At 35.5% G+C, this 20428-nt stretch overlaps 1 protein-coding gene across 4 annotated transcripts in view; it reads left to right on the top strand.

Moving 5' to 3' along the window:
- Positions 1-20428, top strand: part of MICU3 (mitochondrial calcium uptake 3) — a 101116-nt gene that overhangs the window by 71030 nt on the left and 9658 nt on the right. For all 4 annotated transcript variants that reach the window (XM_081808109.1, XM_081808101.1, XM_081808120.1 and 1 more), the window contains 3 exons: positions 4860-4955; positions 10563-10663; positions 11132-11303. In XM_081808109.1, the coding sequence (XP_081664235.1) occupies positions 4860-4955; positions 10563-10663; positions 11132-11303 (369 nt within the window). The remainder of the gene's footprint in view (positions 1-4859; positions 4956-10562; positions 10664-11131; positions 11304-20428) is intronic.

Genomic DNA, 20428 nt, shown 5'->3' with positions numbered 1-20428 from the left:
AACATAATTTGATATATGTACATATCGCAGAATGATTACTATAAGTTTAGTTGACCTCTGTCACCTCAGATAGTTACAAATTGTTTTTCTTGTGATGAGCACTTTCAAGATCTACTCTCTTAGCAACTTCCAATATACAATACAATATCATTAATCATAGTCACCATGCTGTACCTTACATCCCCAGGACTTACCTATCTTATAACTAGAAGTTTGTACCTTTTAACCATCTTCATCCACCCCACACTACCACCACCTGCCTCTAGCAACTCCCAATCTATTCTGATTCTATGAATTCATTTTTTATCTTTATTTATCTGGGCTCTTATTTGGGAAGATAATTTTATTAGGTATATAATCATAGGTTGACATTTATTCTCAGCAAATTATATCATTCCAGTCTTCTGGTTCCTATTATTGAAATTGAAAGGTCAGCTCTGAGTCTAATTACTATTCTGTAGTTGATCTTGTTTTTCTTTCTACCTACTTTTAAGATTCTGTTTGCCTTTGGTATTCTACAATTTTACTACAGTGTATCTCTCTTTTTGCCTTTATCTATCATGAAATTTACCAGGCTTCTCAAATATGGGGATTGTTTTCTTTCATTAATTCTTGAATATTCACTGCCAATATTTCTTTGGATATTATAGTCTCTTTCCCATTTTCTTTGTTAATTGCTTTCTGGAGCTTTCATAGATATTCATGTTCTCTTCTATGTCTCTTAACTTCTCTTTAATAATTTGCCATATTTTTTATCTTTTCACATTGCATTTCACTATAACTTATACATGTTATATTCCTGTTAACTAATTTTATTCCTAGCTGTATATAATATGATATTAAATTTCAGTAGTTCCATCTTTAATGTCCAGAGGTTTTATTTGGTTCTTTTTCTGATCAACCAACTAATTTTTGGTCATCTGTTCTTACTGAAAAATACTTTCAAATACAGCTTCATATTCCTTAAGCTTATTAAACTTATTTTGTATTCCATACCTACTATTTTCAATATCTGAAGTCTGCAGGTCTTGTTCTATTGTTTGTTGTTTCTGTTGGTTCTCACTTATGGTGGTTTATGTTCTTATGTGTTTAGTAATTTTGTATTTTGAGTATATATTTGTTGGAATGTGTCTGTGGAGATTCATTAGGGACTGGGCTAAGTATGTGTTTTTTCCAGGAAGGGGTGTGCGTGGGTGTATGTGGGTGTGTGTTTATGTGTGTGTGTTTCTGTGGAAAACTGCAGTCCTATGTAACTTTAAATTACAAGTCTCACATTATAGTTTTTCAGGCCACAGTTGTCATAATGGCACAGATTATATAGGCTTTTTTATTGTTTTTATTTTTTCTGTGTTTTGAGTATCACTAATAGTAAAGACAGTTTACTGTCTGATTCTATGGGTTGCTATTTTGTTTTTGTTTTCCCAGTTTGCCTAATCTCGGAGTATAATCTTTCTCAGATTCTAACTGTAACTAGGGTATTTACCTGTCTGCACACAGACAACTTTAGGGAGCCATTATTCTGCTTACCACAGTGATATATTCCCTTCTTGAAATCAGTCCTTTTTTCCTAACTTCCTTTTCTCTTCTTTCCTTCTGTCTTTCCTTTCTCCCTTCTTTGATTTCCTTCCTTCCTTCTTTCCTTCTGTCTTAGTCAATTCATTTTGCTATAATAAAAATATCATAAACTGGGTGGCTTATAAAGAACAAACATTTGTCATTGTTCTGGAGGCTGGGAAGTCCAGGATCATGTAGCAGATGCAGTGTGATGGGTGATGAGGGCCTACTTCCTAGTTCATAAATGGCACTTTCTCAGTATGTCCTTACATGGTGGGAAGGAGACAAAGGAATTCTCTCAAGCTTCTTTTATAAGGGCACTAATCCCATTCATGAAGGCTCTGCCCCCATGACCTACTCCCCTCCCAGAGGCCCCACCTCCTCCTAATACCATCGCCTTGGAGGTTAGGATTTCAACCTAAGAATTTTTCAGACCATAGCTCCTTCTTCCCTTCTATTATTAATGTCATGAAATGCCTTCAGTAAGATCCTACTTTGGCTCAGCCAAAAAGGCATAGGGAATTCTTGACCGAAACTTCAAAGTTAAAGGAAGTTCTACTAATAAGAGACTCTAAACTTAGGCAAAAAATGTGTCAGGCTTACAGAATACAGTACATTTGGGACATCATTTTGCCTGTGCCATCCATTTTTGAAGTTCTTCTGAACTATCTATGTCTTCTTCTACCTTTTTTAGTAAAAGTCTACACCTACCTTAACATTCTAGTAAAGAGGCCTAAAGCTCGTATAGTAATCAAAGACCCTGAGAAGACTTCAGGAAGTCTTTGCAAATTTTCCTACATTTACATATCAGAGCATTATAATATCTATTTCATAGCCATCACAGTGCTCAGTTAGTGATATTTGGGCATTTCTCTTCTCAGTCTTTCCTTAGTGTGTAGGCGTATATTCTGGTTTTGTATTTTATTTGCATTTCTTGCTGTAAAATCTATTCTGATTTTCATTGCTACTTTAAATTTATTTTAAATATTGTGTTATACTTTTCTGACATTAAAGTTTTCTACTAGTTTTGCATGTTCTGAAAATTTACTCTCAATTCCGTCACCCAAGCCACTGAAAAATTAAATACTGGCTCCTGAACAGACACACATCTAAGAATCTGTGACTGTGCTGAGAAAATCACGGATACATGAGCTTTTTTTCCCTTAATACTAAGAATAGCAACAGTTGCTGTGAGACTATTGTTCCTTTTTTCAGAAACTCTAATCTAAAAGACTGCCTGTATAAAACAGCATATATAAGCAGTTATAGCAATTCAGTTATATATTCTATCATAATTTAATCTTTGGAGCTAAATGTTGAGTGTGAAAGCTTTCTGCAGGAGGGACCAATCAGCTAAATAAGATTTTTTTATTGAAAAAAGTAGTATATGATCCTGATAGATAAACATTCTTAAAATATTTTTTATTTTTTTTTTTAAGATTTTTATTTATTTATTGAGAGAGAGAGAATGATAGAGAGAGAGCATGAGAGGGTGGAGGGTCAGAGGGAGAAGCAGACTCCCTGCCGAGCAGGGAGCCCGATGCGAGACTCGATCCCGGGACTCCAGGATCATGACCTGAGCCGAAGGCAGTTGCTTAACCAACTGAGCCACCCAGGCGCCCCATTCTTAAAATATTTTAAAATATAGGAAAGCAAAAAGAAGATAATAAAACATATCCTAATCTCACCAGAGATAATCGATATATCCAAATATATTTACTTCTTTTCTAAGCTCAGAAAATGTATTTTTTTCTATAGAGATCCATATCAATATAGTTTGTCAAACTACTTTTTTCCCCTAATATGTTGTGAACATCCTTCTGATGTCATCAATGTTGGTATATGTACATATGTGAGTGTGTGAGTGGTGATGGTGACCAGTGCTGGAAAAAGGAAGGAGGCATTGCTTCACAAAGTGAATCAATCATTCTTGTTGCCCTTCAAATAACAGTGTAGTCAGCCTGATTTTCTAGCTTGATAGGTTTAATAATCCCTTTCTTTATCATATACTGACCTTTTCAGTTACAATAAAAAATGTATCCAAATTGAAAATATTGAGATAATATTTGCAGAGTATTTAATCTAGTTAACATTTGACATTCTACCATACTTATATAAAAAAAAATGAACTTTGTTCTAAATTCAGCTAATTTTACTTGGCTTATAACTGCTTAGTTAAAGCTTGTTTTGTTACTAGAGGGTGTGGTGAGTGGATTCTCTAACATATTGCTGCATTTACACTGATGGTAATAAGTATGTCTATCTTTATATAAGTGATTCCTGCTAAATAACACTTTATTATTAAGATTTTATTAAAATATGGGCAGTAGGCAGTGTTTTTCTGATTAATAATAATGAACTAAAGCTTAGTTTTTTGAGATAACTCCCAAACACCTTGTAATTTTGTTAGTGGCACCAGATTTAAAAATTAACACACACAAAAATAAAAGTTCTCCTCATCATTAGACACTCACTCCTATGTACATCGTGCAGCATTTTCTTCTCACAATAACAGGAATACCAAGCCTTTGAACATGTGAAATCTTCCCTGATAAATCCTGACAGAAACTGCATTTAATTGTGTTTGTTTACAGAGACCCAAGTTAAGCTTGTAGTTCTGTTTTCATATGAAGATTAGACTGCCCTTAATTGTGATCTCACCTTCCTCAGATTAGCCAACACTGAGACAGAAGCTAGTGTCCTATCCTTGCAAAAGGTTAGAAAGTACCTTATTTATTCACAGTAGACATACCTACCAAATCCCTGAGTAGTTTTGAGTGGTTTAACCTAAACTGGCATATTTCTTTTTGACAACTGTTAGATTAATTTAAATTTTGTGTCTCTACATATGAATGTGGTCATTTTCTTTGATGCACTGACACGATGTACACTAGCCAATAATTGATTTTTAAATTAAGCATGATTTTTATAGGTTGCTACAAAATTACCAAAATACTGTCCAAATGAATTTACTTCACATAGGTGTGAATAAAATTTTTATTTCACATTTTCTTAGAAGTTATGCATGTTTCAGTAGACAACATGGGGGAGGGCTGAGGAATGTGATCCTTTTTGACAGAGCCACATTGTACGTGGAAATAGTGGTTATATACCATTACACCTTTGAAAATACCCTGGGTTTACCAGCAATGTAATACAATACTGTTGTGCGCAGCAGAAAACAAAACAGGTAAGCTAATGTGTTTTCTTTTCAAGGTTGGCTAGAAGAGACTTAAAAGTGTATAAATTATCATTCTTTGTGACTATTCTTTAGATTTCAGATGTACTTCTTAAAACTTCTACAGGTACTTAAAACAGATGCTGAGGAACTTGTCTCCAGAAGCTATTGGGATACACTGAGACGTAATACAAGCCAGGCACTGTTTTCAGACCTCGCAGAGGTATAATTAAACGTCAACCAGGACCTTGTACTGTTTGCCATTTTGTTAAACTAGTCTTCATTTCATTTTAGAGTTACAATAATGAAACCAAAAATAATTTTGTATTTTCCCTTTTCTTCGGTAAAGCAGTAATTTCTATATATAAATGATAGATTCGAGTATGTCAGCCGTGCTGGCAGGGGCTGCAAGGTTACCTGTAACAGTCTATGTTAAGTCAGCTTGCTTGTTGTAGAAAACGTGCCTTTCTCCTTTCTAACTTAACTAAAAAGAAATGTCGCTATTTTCAATTTAAGGATCACTTTCAGAAATTTGAGAATACTATTTTACAGTTTCACTGAATCTTTTAACCTTATAATTTTGCCATGTTACATGAAGTGCTGCAACTTTTAACTTGGTAAAAGACAGCTAGTGCTTTAGAGTTATGGTAGATTTAAACATTAAATTTCCGAATATTAGTTGTGTGTCGTCTACCAATGGCGAGTAAGGGAGGTATGGTGGGGGCAGTCAGTCAAGGAAGGGAGGAATATTTTAACTTGACATTATTTTGGATTGCCAATGCATAGAAAACTAAAAACAGACTGACTGTTATTCATCATTGTTTCTGAATTCCATAGAGACATGCACCTTATCGCTGCACTCAGGTGGGCTCCCCCCTTCCCCCCCGCCCACTCAGCATGCTGCCGTTGTTGCTAGGGATTTGTCATTTTGTTTCGGGTTTTTGTTTTGTTTCGTTCTTAGGGATTTGTCATTTTAAAAGATGGGCTTTGTCTTCTACATTAAACACGATTTCATATATCCTATTAAGAATTTTTTAAAACTTCACTATCAGTCTTAATACTGAGATATTTTTCATTATTTTTCTCTTTAAAGCTGGCTTCTCATTTCTTTTTTCTGAAGTTTGACTTTTAAAAATTACACTTAAAAATATCTAGAGAAGTAAACTGAAATCAGGTGTGACTTCTGTTATCCGTATGTAGTGTTACTCAATTGGCACCTCTAGACTGGGACAGATACTTGGAAATGTTAATTTTGTCAGTTGTGTTCAATTTTAAAATCCCAAAACAAATAAAGCATTTTGCCCTTTTTCTAATTTACTTCTGATATGTAAATATGATGTAATTATGACCAGTAAATAACCTTTTAAAATTACCTTTTAAATTTGAACCATTTTTTAGTCATAAAGTGGTAATAGATGTTTCATGTAAGGTATTTTAGAAGTACTTAATTCTGTAATCATTTATGCAGGCACATAGTAGTCAGTGCCTAAAAACAAGAGCAAATGGGGACATTGGCCCAAGAGTCGTACAAGCCAACTGCGACCTAGCTTCAAACTAACAGTCATGTCACTGCTCTCTCTCCATCCTAGATTGTCCACCTCAGCCTCCAGCCTATCTTTAATCTAATTTAACTCTGCTAGAAATTCTCACAATTAGACACAATCCACTGATTTGATGTTGAATTTAATTCAGATCTTGGGAGGTTTAATATCAGAAGACCAGTTAGCTCTTACATACACTCAGAGATTACATGGTATGCATAAGACCTTTTCGAGATGGAAACTGTCAGAGGTGTGCTTGGAGCTGGCTTTTATGGCTTCCTAGAGTTAATTCTGTACATCTCTTCCCAACTCAACATCCGTGACATCCTGTTGGTACTTGAAAGTGGCCATGATAGAAGTATTAATACCATAGAAATAGGCAAACACTACAAATCAAGCTTTTTTTTTTTTTCCCTAAAGAGCTAGTTTATTTTACTAGCATACCATTGGCTGTAATCAATCCACATTATAATCATAAGCTACTAAATTAATTAATGAATTGATTCAAACATTATGAAAGTAAATCTGATAGAAGAAAGACGAAAACAAAACTTACATTGTGTTCTAAAATAAAATCATTATTTGGGGATTATCTCTTACTACCCTCCCACATTAGAGAGGATAATTGAGAATTAATTTTAATTAAGTTACAACTCATTGAAATTCCTTATAGGTTACTGCTGATGCCACCGTAACATTGAATTGTTTGTAAGTATTTTAGGATTCAAATTGGTTCAGAAAGAAAGCTTAGAAATCTACTTGATTTCCCTCCCCCCTGCCCTTTGGATAGAGTTTGATATGATTATTATCCCATTATAATCAATAAAAATATGTTAAAGGTATCTTAAAAATCTGTAATATCTTACATATTTTTAATTCCATGCAAATTTATCTATTTTATTTTTGATGAAATCATTTAAAGTAATTTTTAATCACAACAAAGATAAGGGCCTTTCATGTAAATGGCCCATGGGGATTCTTTTGTGGCTTTTTCTTGCTTTGTTATGAAAACACCTGAATTCATTTTATTTTAACAATGGGCACAAGAATCAAAGGGATAAAGTCTCTATTTTTGTCCCAACTCCCCTGTGATTTAAGTTATATAACACTGTTAGGATACTAAGGACACTGGTATGGTTTTCAATGACTCCCAGCAGTGCTCTGTTTCATTGAATGGGGCGAGAAAAGTTTTCACCATTTCCATTTTCTAATTTTTTTTCTCTAATGTCACACTGTTACTTATGCCTCTGTGGTTCTGGATTATCTGGATAAGTGCAACCTAAGTCTAATAAGATTTTGATGATGAAAGACTGTAAACGAAGATCTGCTCTGCTCAGTGGGCATGAGAAAAGCTGGAAGAATGAGGTCATTATTGAAAACCTGTATGAAACAAAGCCATCTCATTTCACTGTGTTAGGTTTTGAGGTAAAGGACATCACAGCACTAAAGGAAAACATTTCATAATTATGTTAGCTGAGTTCACTAACTTTGGGTGTTCCTGTGACCTCTCATTTGAAGGCATTTTTTTTTTTTCAGATCTATATAACATGTGTAGTTTCAGTTAACAAAAAAGTAAGAGTGTGCCATGTAAAACTTTTTTTTGCATGAAGCTTCAACATTATTATCTTTTCTGTCTTGTCTAGTCCTTTTTCAACTTCTTGAAATATATTGATTTGGCAAAAATAAATAATATTTGTTGAGCGTTTACAATATGCCAGTTATAGTGCTAAATGATTTACATGTGTTACCAGATCCTCACAACAACACTTTAAGGTAGGTACTGTTGTTATTACTGAGGGTAATAATATCCTCAGAGAGATTAACTTCACCGAGGTCACTTAACTAATAAGGAAAAACATCAGGATTCAAAGCCAGGAATCTGACTCTTGGGCTCATCATCTTACGTGCTCACCACCCCACTGCTTATTTGTGAAGTCAGTAACTTGTCTAAAACACCATGGCCCGTCTTCTGATCAACTTTATCTCCCCGCCGCATTCCAGTCCTCTAGCTTCTAGATGGATACCCCAGTTCCTAATGTTGCCTGCTGATTCGATAGAGCGTCCACGCCTGTGCTCCATTAGGCCTGCCTTCTCAAATATTTTCTCCCCCAACTTAAGCTATTCCATGGGTAATAATGGGTTAGACTTGATCATACACAATCACAAAGGAATGTTTATAATTGACATGAGATATCTCCTTTTTTCCCCAAAGGTCTTAATGCTATATGCCAAAGCATCTTGTGACTGCCAATAATAACATTTGTATGCTTCATTTACACTCAGAGTCTAATTTTATCTTCAAAATCATTATCGTAGATAGGTTTATGCCTATTTTACAGAGAAGGAAGCTAAAGGTCAAAAAACTCTGAACTCAGGTCTTCTGATTTTAAATCCTGTCCTTAACAGCAGTCTGCCTCCGCACCAGAAAGCTACTGGTGAAAGTAATAGTGCCTTTTGAGAACTACTCAGAATTACCCTAGTCTGTTGTCACAGGCAGAGCCCTGGAAGGCTGGCACCACTAACGTTCTTCAACATCCATTATAAGCTTGTTCAGGAAGGCATACGACAGTATGTGGCACCTGGCTTCCGGGCTGTTATTTTCTCCCTGGCAATCAGGTCTTCAAAGAACTTCGTTGGAGATAGATAGGAAACTTCTAAGTTATTCCAACTCCTGAAAATACTTGGGAGTTGTCAGCAAACTTAAACTAAGTAGAGATCTTTCAAAACAATTTTAAGGAGGTTATATGCTAGATAATATATATATGTAATCCTAAGATTACTGAGGAAAACAAGCTAAACAAACCTAAGTAAGACTACACAATTTACTAAAAGAATTTCAACAATTTTAGATAATTTAAAGTAGAAGATACCCTACATGTTGGAGGTTTTAAGAGAGACCTGAGTAATCAAAGTAGCAAAGAGACCACTTAAAAACAGGAATTAAAAGGCACGTAGGAGGGAAAAAGACCAATCACAAGATGTACTCTCTGTAACACCAAACTAGTCATTAGAAGTTAATAATATTTGGTCTAGGGAGAAGGGAAATAAAGATCCAACAAATGTTAAAGGATAAAAGGCTGTCTTGATGAAAAATTGGGAAGAGAGCTATAAGGAATCAAAAGATTACCAAAAGTGTGTGGCCAATGGGTAAGATGAGACTTTCCATCAGGGATCATAGAACACAACTTATCCTTTGTAGAGAAGTATATACTTTTTATTTCTTACGTTTTCTCTGAAATAGAATTCTGGCCAAGAGGTAACATTTCAGATATGTACCTTTGGATGGACATTTACAGCTATTTTTTTTTAATACAGAAAATGTTAGTTATTATTTAACCTCTTATTTTTCTTATATTTCCCAGGATAATATATGGGAGAGTTAGAATCATTTGAATTTTATGATTTTTGTACCTGAGTTTATAAGATAGATATGAGTTAATGGAAGGAAGTGAGGAAGGAAGGAAAGAAGAGGAAGAAGAGAAGGGATGGAAGGGGAGAGAGAAAAAAGAAAGGGAAATCTGTGTCACCACATTAAAGGAAAGAAGGACTATTTTCATAGGCCATTAAACTTTATAAGGACTAGACTTAAGTGATTTTAAGAATACACTTGTTGGAACTTGAAGGAAAAAGTCCTCTGGAATTATTCTCTTATCCATTCAAAAATAATGTAAGACTTTTCTTTTAAAATAAATTATAGATTATGTAAATTCCAAAATAATAGTAGTATAGTTTCTCTTTCAAAATATGGTATCTTCTATTTAAAGTATCATAAATATGGAATACAATAGGAAAGTATCATGCTCAAAGGAAACTATTTTGTGAAGCATAAGACCATTCTTTTGTCGGCCCCATACATTTCATATATCTGAAGAATTTACCTTTTTTGAACATCCTTTAAAAAAACTGATTTTTTTTAGGTTGATTAGGAAAATCCAAACTAAATGACTTAAAGATAAAGCATTTAGGTGATTACTAAAAGATTTCAACTATTTTAGATAATTTAAAACACAGGTATTCTATATGCATAATTTGAGGTTGAAAACTTCCTAAAATATAGTCATCTTTAAAGTTTTTTAGGATAAAGATCAATTTCAGTCATGTTTCTATTTTCAAATATTGAACTTCATTTTAACTGTAATGGCATTTATTAATGCAGCCTTACGCTTTTCATTCTAATTTTAACATATTCATGTTCTTGGTATTTATATGTTGATAAAATTCTTTGAGGGACATTGGGTATCCCTATTGTTTGTTTACTGCAGCTAACCTTTAAATTGTGATTTTTTAAGCGTGCTGATGACATTACAAGTTTAGTAACAGATACTACACTTCTTGTACACTTTTTTGGAAAGAAAGGAAAAGCTGAGCTCAACTTTGAAGATTTTTATAGGTGAGCTTAATTTTATATTTGTTTTGAAAAATATTAGCATGCTAAAGTCAGAAAGGTCTTTAGAAAGAATCATCTGGTGCAGAAATACTCACCTCTTCGCTGATTTCATCCTAGCTGAAGATACTGTCTCTAACAAACAGGCGCTTCCATCAGTACCTGTATACTAGTCATTATATTGATAAGTATAACAGGAAGTTACTGAATGATGAGAAATGCCTGGATATCTGGATTATTTCCTGTATACTCCTAAGGAAGTATAAGCCACAGTGATAAGCATGGATGTAGTGTCCTCTATAGTAAACACCAGGCACTACACAATAACTCTTTTAAGTCTCATCACTACCCTGAAAGATCTTTTTGTTGTCCCCAGTTTAAAGATGAGGAAGCCAGAGCCCTGAGAGGCTAAGTATCACCTGTTGCCATCACTCTTCATTTATCTTATTCATTCTTTCTATATTTTTGTCATAGATTCATGGATAACCTACAGACAGAAGTTCTAGAAATAGAATTCCTTTCCTACTCTAATGGGATGAGCACTATCAGTGAAGAAGATTTTGCTCATATTCTTTTACGATATACAAATGTGGAAAATACATCAGTGTTTCTGGAAAATGTGCGTTACAGTATACCTGAAGAAAAGGTATCTAATCTCACATATCTATTTTATTACATATATTATCTTATAATCGTATAGATCTATAGAATATATTGTTTCTTAGTTCTTTTCTCCTTTGTGGATTAATAGGTATTTTGGGTATATTTCATTCTTTTTTTCCTCAGTGTCCTAGGTGCTCTGGCTAAATTTTTAAAATCGATTAATGTAAAATTCTGGGTAGAGATCCATGTTTTTCTTAGATATGCTGAAAACCATTAAGGTTATTAGCAATTGTTTTATTCACATTATGAATATCGTCTTTGAAGAGAATTCTGCTGAGATACATGCTTTGACTACTACATAAACTAATCCCCTCGTATGAAGCAGTTTATAGTGACATCATTTCAGTCACACTTTGTTCTCTAATATCCTTAATAAAAGGTCATTTGAAGATAGCCATTGATGAGTGAGTGATCTTATCAGCAAGTGAAGTGAAGTTTTTCAAAGAGTTTGGATGGCATGAATGGTTAAGAACCCTGGGCAACTGATTGTCTATTTGTTTAGCAGCAAATGTGTTGTCAGCAATTCTGAGCAGTTGCATTACCTAGTGGTATTTGAATGCATCATTGCAACTAAATAGAACTGGTGTTACAAGTACCCCTTCAAGCATGAGATGTTTTGGATATATTGCCTTCTATTTGTGTTTATAGAAGGATCAAGTTAATCTATCCAAGAGAAACTTGCAAATAGTTTGACTTTGTTTAAAATGGATACACTGTGACATTGCTAACAATTCGCCAGGTCCCCTAAGGAATGAGAAGAAAAGACCTGATGCATTTGGCCATTAGTTTACATAATCTCTTAGGGGACTTTATCTGTTTCACATGATTAAACTGAATGTTTTCAATTCAGAGACACTTCCCTAAAAATAAATATTAGAAATTGTACCTCTTTGTCAAGCTGCTCGGATATTATTTAGGGCCTAAATGAGTCTGCTTCTCTTTTTCTTTTATCCAATGGAAACACAGAAATCTAGAACTCAAAAAGTTCAATTCCAGGGTGAAGAGTGTATGGGAACTCTTTGTACTATTTTTGCAGCTATTTTTTTATACCTAAAGTTATTTGAAAATAAAGTTTTCTTTTAGGTTAAATTCAGTTTCTGAAAACATATAATTGATAGAAGTATCTTAAGCACTATACATCATTACAGCTAAAAAAAGGAAAATTTGACAAATGAACCAACATCGAGTCTCATGACTTTTGTTTGTTTGTTTTGGTATTACCTCATCAATCCTTAGAACCGACTTCCAGACATTGACATCTTTTTTTAGAAAAAGGGAAGCTGAGTCTCAGATACTTAGACGCTTGCCCAAGGAATCAAACCCACGACTGTAAGCCAGTGATATTCCTCCAACACCCTAACTTATATCTTTCCCTTCCTTTCACTTCTCATCCCCTCTCTCCAAAAAGAATAACAAGTGCAGCTACTTGGATGGCACTCTACATATTCTAAAATACTTTTAGTTCCATTCATGCATCTAGCAGATATTAGGCATCTGCTATTTACAAGACCTTATTCTAGTCATGGTGGGTAAAGTGACAAGATAAGCAAAATTCTTGTCTTGTAGAAATACCTCTCAGTGGAGACAATAAACAAGTAAACAAAAAATTAATAAGTGATATATTTTCAGATAATAATATTGTGAAGAGAAACAAAAATCGTGGGGACTGGAAAATAAGCTGGACTGTCAGGGAAACATTCTCTGATCAGGTAGCTTTTGAGGAAAGACGGTGAGGAATGACCTATGCAAAGATCTGGATGAAGAACATTCCAGGGGGAGGAAACAGCAAATACCAAGGGCTTGGAGGCAGAAAAAGCTGAGATTATTTGAGAAATTGCAAAAAAGGGTAAAATAAGTCAATAGGAAAATAGTAGGAGATGAAGGAAAGACAGATATGGGTTAGATCTTCCAGGACCCTGTAGACCAAGATAAGGAATTTAGATTTTATTCTAATGGTGGTTCTAAGAGTGATGGGAAGCTACTATAGTATTTAAACTTTGAAGCAGGGGTCAGCAAACTACCTACCTCCTGTTTTTGTAAATAATGTTTTATTGGAACATGGTCACACTCATTCTTTGAATGTACTGTCTGCGAATGCTTCGGTGCCTTAGTAGCGTCGGTGCAACACAGACCGTATTGCCTACACAAATGAAAATATTTACCCTCTGACCTTTTATAGAAAAAGTGTGCTAACCTTGCTTTAGAACATAGGTGAATATACATTTATCCATCAGGTATTCATGCAGCAAGTATTCACTGTCTACTGTGACAGCCAAATGTGATCCGACTCACGTGCCAGATACCAGATTCATGCTTCAAAAGATCATCATGGCTGGTATATTGAGAATAGACTTTAGTTGGCCCACCTCTGAAAGAAAGAGACAAGTTAGAATGTTGTCACAGGAGTTCAGGGAAGAGATGAGCATGGTTTGCACCAGGGTGAACGTAGGGAAAGGTGGTCAGATATTGGGTCATTTAAAGAGTAGAGTTGATCGAACTGGCTGCTGGATTAGACTTCAGTGTGAAGGAGAAAGAGGAATCAAGAATTCCTAGGGTTTGGGCCTGAACCACATAGTGAAGTAGTGGTGCCATTCACTGAGCCAGGCAAGACTGCAAGTTTGGGGTTAGGAAAAAATTGATAATTTCATTTCTGACAACTTGAGTTTGAGATTCCTATGAGGTATCTAAATGAAGAAATTACATAGGCAGTTGGATATGTGCCTCTGGAATTTAGGGGTGCCATCAGGACTATTTTTGGTAATCATTAGTGTATAAACTTCCAAATTATGTCTCCAGCTTAAACATCTCCCCTGAATTTCAGACTTTTACACTGTACCACCTACTCAGCATCTCCACTTGGGTATCCAGTAGACACCTCAGGCTTACTAGTTGCAAAATTAAAACTCCTGATCATCCCCCAGATTTCCATACACTGTGTTTCCTGTTGCAGTTAATGGAAACTCTGTTTTCCCTAATTGTTCTAGCCAAAATTTTGGACTCCTTCCTTTGACATTCCACATGCAATCCATCAACAGATCCCCTTGATGCTGCCTCCATCCGCAAGACCACTCTTGCCACCACCACCTTCTCTCTTGCCTGAATTCTTGCAGTTGCCTCCTAAATCATCTTTCTGCTTCCAACTTTGCCCCCCCTACAATGTGTTCTCCATTTGGCAATTAAGGAAATGATTGATACCATGATTCAGATCTTACGAACTTCCCATTGTACTCAAAGAAAGAGCTTAAATCCTTACGGTGGCCTACAAGGCCCAGCAAGCTGTTCCCTCATCTCTTCCCATCAACCACCCCCCCCCCGCCCCCTCTGCTCCAGTCACGCTGACAGCTTTACTGCTTCTCAGCACCAGGCAGTCTTCTGTCTCGGGGCTTTTGTATGGGTTCTTTTCTCTGCCCAGAATGCTCTTGTCCTAGATATCCACATGGCTTACTGTGTCATTTCTCAATGAGGCCTACCCTCCAATCTAATGGATAAATAATCATGTATTTATAATAACATATAAGCTATTATGTAAGTAATAATCTATTATAAAAACTATAACCCTCTCCCTTGGCGTTCCCTAGTCCTCTTCCCTTATCTGTTTTTATTCCATAGCATTATCATCTTCTAACATACTATATTAGAGTATAATATAATATAGGTTTAGTTTTTACTTTTCATTATTTATCTGGATAAACAATAGAACTTGTTTTTTAATTATTTGTTGTCTGTGTCCCCAACTAGAATGTAATGGTGGTATTTTATCTTTTTTTATTCACTCCTATATCCCAGTACCTTGAACCCCTATTGAATGGAAGTAGAACTTAAAGCTTTTCTGTTTTTGTGAATTTTACCTGCAGATATATTCACTCATGTGAAACGGCAGATATACAAGGTTATTTATTAGAGTGTTGTTTGTAATAGCAAAAGATTGGAAACTAAATGTCTTTCGGTAAATCAGTAAATAAATTATGATGTATCTATAGAATGGAAAAGGTATTCCCGAAAAAAGACAAAGAAGATTCTTTATATACTACAGTAGAATGATCTCCAAGACACAAGTGAAAAAGCACAATTTCAAACAATAACTGTAAACAGTGTACAGTATACTACCGTTTGTTTAAAAAGATAGCCTATGCTAATTCTGGAAGGACCCACATAATTAGAGACAGTGGTTCCTCCAAGGAAAGGAACTGCATGGCTAAGGAACAAGGGTGAGAGGGAGGGAGATTTTGCATTGTACACGCTTTTGTCCCTTTTGAATTTTGAACAGATGAATACAGTGCCATATAAAATAATTTTTAAAAATTGTAAATGCCATGGGACCAGATGAACTTACCTAGGAGAGAATGTAGGTAGAGACTGTAGAAGGGAAGAGGGCTTCTCCTAATAACTGTGTAATGTAAATATTAACAAGAAAGTAGTAAAATTCATTATTAAGCTTTGAGGAAACTGTTATTCAGCAAGATTTAAGTGACTTACTTCAGGTCATTCAGCCAGTAAACTTCCAAGTTTGAATTTTCTGCTTATTCCAAACTGGTACATTTCCCTCAGCCTTTTAAAGTTGTTTATATTTTAAAAGTTATCTAGTTGTCATTTAGATCAGTTACCTATATAATTTGAACAATATAACTAGTAGCATACTCAGTTTATGAGATGAGCATGCATTTTGCTTTGAGAACAAATGAATTTACTCTTGAGGCTCTTGTAAGACCGTATTTTCTGAATGGTTATTTTTATTTGGCTGATAATGTCTTCTAATGACTAAGATGGATTTTTCAAGTTAATCTTTTTCTCATTCTAGTCTTTTGTTTCTGTGTATTTTATTGAGGTAAACATCATGTAACATAAACTGTCTTAAACTGAGCAATTCACGTGGCATTTAGTATGGACACAATAGAAACACCATCTTTATTTCCAGAACATTTTCGTAACACCAAAAAGAAACCCTATTCTTATTAAGCATTTCTCCCCAGCCTCTAGGAACTATTGTCTGATTTCTGTTTCAATGGATTTACTTATTCTATTTTATATCAGTAAAATCATGCAATATGTGACCTTCTATGTTTGGCTTCTTTCATTATATTTTTGAGGTTCATGTATGTTGTAACTTGTATCAGTACTTCATTCCTTGTTATGGCTGAGTAATATTCTATTGTACATATACTGTTTATCCATTCATCTGTCCATGGATGAATATATGTATATATATATATTCAAGTAAGTAATAGCCATCCTAGTGGGTGTGAAGTGCTATCTGTATAATTACCATTAGCTTTACCTTAAATGGAATTCTTTATTTCTTCATACAGCTTTCAGTTAGAGCCTGGTTTTCTTTCTTTTCAGCTTTAATGATTCCCTTTAGCATTTCTTGTAGGACAGATCTGCTAGCAATGAGCTCCATTGGCTGCTGTTTATCTGAGAATGTCTTACTTTCTTCATTTTTGAAGGATAGTTTTACCACATATTATCTGAGAATGCCTTAATCATTTTTGAAGAATGGCTTTGCCACCTATAGAATTCTTGGTTTTCAGATTTTTTTCTTTTAGCACTTGAACTATCCTACTCACTTTGGCCTCATGGTTTCTTTCTTTTAGCTTTATTTACTTATTTGACAGACAGCAAGAGAGGGAACACAAGCAGGGGGAGTGGGAGAGGGAGAAGCAGGCTTCCCGCGGAGCAAGGAGCCCGATGCAGGGCTTGATCCCAGGACCCTGGGACCATGACCTGAGCTGAAGGCAGACACTTAACGACTGAGCCACCCAGGCGCCCCGGCATCATGGTTTCTGATGAAAAATCAGTTGTTAATCTTACTGAGGATTCCTTATATATGAAGAATCACTTCTCGCCTGCTGTTTTCATGATTGTCTTTATCTTTTGACAGTTTAAGTGTATGTCTTGGTATGAGTCTCAATTTATTCTGCTTAAAGTCAGTAAAGCTTCTTAAATGCATAGACTTTTATCTTTCATCAAATTTCAGAAGTTTTCAATCTTATTTTTAAAAATATTCTTTCTGCTCTTTTTCTTTTTCCTTCTGGACATCCCATAATGTGTATTTTGGTATGCTCCATGGTGTCTGCAGGTTCCTTAGGTTCTGTTACTTTTCTTTATTTCTTTTGTCTTTCTGCTCCTCAAACTGAATACTTTTAACTTATTCTTTATTCTGATTGCTCAAATCTATTGCTGAGCATCTACTCAACTTTATATTTCAGTTATAGTACTTTTTGGCTCCAGAATTTTTATTTGGTTTCTTTTTATAATTTCTATCTATTGATATTCTCATTTTGTTCACAGGTAGTTTTCCTGATTTCCTTTAGTTCCTTATCCATGGTTCCCTTTAGCTCTTTGAGTGTATGACAGTTGATTCAAAGTCTTTGTCTATTTGGTCCAATGATTAAACTTCTCAGGGACGGTTTGTTGATTTTTTTTTCCTGCCAGTGGCCATATTTTCCTAATTCTTTGTATGCATTGTAATCTTTGCTAAAACCTAAGCATTTTGAATATTATGCTTTGCTAACTCTGAAAAACCAGACTCTCCCCTGCAGTTGTCCATTTGCAGGGTAGCTTGAAAAGGCACTAAACAAATGGGAAAGACTGTATTTCTTGTCATGTGCAGTCACTGAAGACTCTGTTCTGTTATCTTTGTAATTAGCCAGAGAACTGACAGAGATTTCCTTAAATGCCTAGAGCCAGGAAGAAAAAAATACATATAGTACTGTCTTTGCAGTTCAGCTCTGAGCTGGAGCATTCCTTCAACACTAAGCCAGGCTACCTAAGCCTCTTCCTTTGCCTTGATCTCCTATTTCCACAAAGCCCACAGATCTGCCAGAGGTAGTTACCTAACATCTGCTCAGGTCTTTTCAAAGCATGTGTCAGCTCCTGGGCCTGTTTAATTTCCCATGTATTTACAATGGCCCTTTGAGCCCCTGTTCCAATAACCATTCTCCTCAGCCTTCTCTTTGCCAGGTTTTTAGATTCTGTCTGCCGCTTGTCCCATCTGTCATCCCTTGCCTCAAACAGGCACAGAGTGTGCATGTCCTTATATCTTTCGATAGTTGTCGCTATCACCATGAAAGCCAAACCAGTCCAAGACCCAGGGGGCAAATCAAAAGTCAGCCTCTGCGCTAGTCCCTCAAGGAACCACCAGACAAACCAAATCCCATACCACACCATGTTAATAACAAGGCCCATATCAGCCCTCTGGCACCAGGAAGCCGCACCAGGAACATTAGCCACCAGCCCCAAAGCTGCTGCCACAGCACTGAAAGATGAAAATGGTAGTTCGCTGGACAGAGACACCACAAGGCTCACACTGAATTTCAGTGACCCTTCTCCTTATTACTCAGTCCCCTCCTTGCTATAAACTTCGGATTCGATTCCAGAGTTTCAAGAAAGTTGATTCTGTCAGTCTTTCCCAGCTGATCGTTGTTTCAGTGGAGGGATGGATTCTTTAGGCCCCCTACCCTGGTCTCCTAAGAATTACTTCAGGCTTACGCACCTCCACCGAAGATAAACAAGTGCACACATTGGGAGCAGCCTCAGGGCTGCAGACGGGGCATGGTAGCAGCCCGAACCCCCAGTGTGATTACGGTAGCAGTTTGAGATCTACCGCATGTTCTAGTTTGTCTTTGTACTGAATTATGTCTTACCAGCTATCTCAGTTGTGTTCACTTACGCCTTGCCACACAGTTCAATCCAAGTGCTTGTTCCCATCCTGAATGACATATTTCAGTAGTATATGTACATTTTTATTGTAAAATACACATAACATAAAATCTACCATTTTAACCATTTTAAAGAGTAAAATGTGGTGGTATTAATTATGTTCACAATGTTATACAACCCATCACTAGTGCTAGTCCCAGAACTTTTTCGTCATCTTACACAGAAATCCCATAACCCATTCCACTTCCCCTCAGCCCACAGCAACCACTGATCCACTTTCTGTTTCTGTGGATTTGTCTATAATGGATATTTCATGTAAGTGGAATCATACAATTTGTGAGCCTTTGTGTCTGGCTTCTTTAACTTAGCATAACTTTTTCAGAGTTCATCAATATTTTAGCAAATATCAGCACTTCATTCCCTTTTATTGCCACATAATACTTTATCATTTGGATATACCACACTTCCTCTGTTTGTCAGTTGGTGAGTTGTTTCCAGTTGGACTATTTAAATAATGCTGTTATGAGCATTTGTCTGCATTTTTTCATGTGGACATATGTTTTGAATTGTCAGAGAATTAGATATATACTTCAGAGTAAATAGCTGGGTCACAAAGCATCCTTAATTTTTAACATTTTAAAGAACTACCAAGCTGCTTTCCAGAGTAACTATATTAATCCATTAGTAATGAATGAAGTTTCTATTTTCTCTACCTTTTCTCCACAATAACACTTGTTATTGCCTGCCTTTTTATTTTGAGTCCTCCTAGTGGATGTGAAGTGGGATCATTGTGGTTGCGACTTGCATTTCCCCGGTGAATAATGATGTTGAGCATCTGCTCCTGTACCTGTTGGCCATTTGTATGTTTTCTTTGGAGAAATGTCTATTCAAGTCTTTTGCCCATGTTTTCATCATGTTGTCTTTATGTTACTGGTTTTTAAAAGTTCTTTAGATGTTCTGGATACTAGAATCTTATTAGATATATGATTTGCAAATATTTTCTCCCATTCTGTAGGCTTTTTACTTTCCTTGATAGTATCCTTTAATACACAAGAAATGTTTACTTCTGACAAAGTCTCATTTATCTATTTTTAATTTTGTTGCTTATACTTTGGGTGTCATATTTAAGAAACCATTACCAAGTAGGAGATACAGCATCCCTTCCACTTTGAAAATAAACAATATATTGATGTTAAAACAAAAAAAGAGGAGGGAAGAAACCATTGTCCAATTCCAAGGTCATGAAATTTTCATTTCTGGTTTTTATAAGATTTTTACAATTTTACCTATTAGGTTTAGGTCTTTGATCCATTTTGAGTTAATTTTTGTACATGGAGTGAAATAAAAGTTCAGTACCTTTCATTTACATGTGGTTATACAGTTGTCCAGCACCATTTGTTAAAAAGAAAGATGTTCTTTCTCCAATAAATGGCCTCGGGACTCTTACTG

Source organism: Leptonychotes weddellii, chromosome 2 (genome assembly GCF_054177405.1).
Source record: "Leptonychotes weddellii isolate Sample4059 chromosome 2, ASM5417740v2, whole genome shotgun sequence".
Lineage (NCBI taxonomy): Eukaryota > Metazoa > Chordata > Mammalia > Carnivora > Phocidae > Leptonychotes > Leptonychotes weddellii.
The sequence above is the reverse complement of the archived record's forward strand: the minus strand, read 5'-3'. Positions and strand labels throughout refer to the sequence as shown.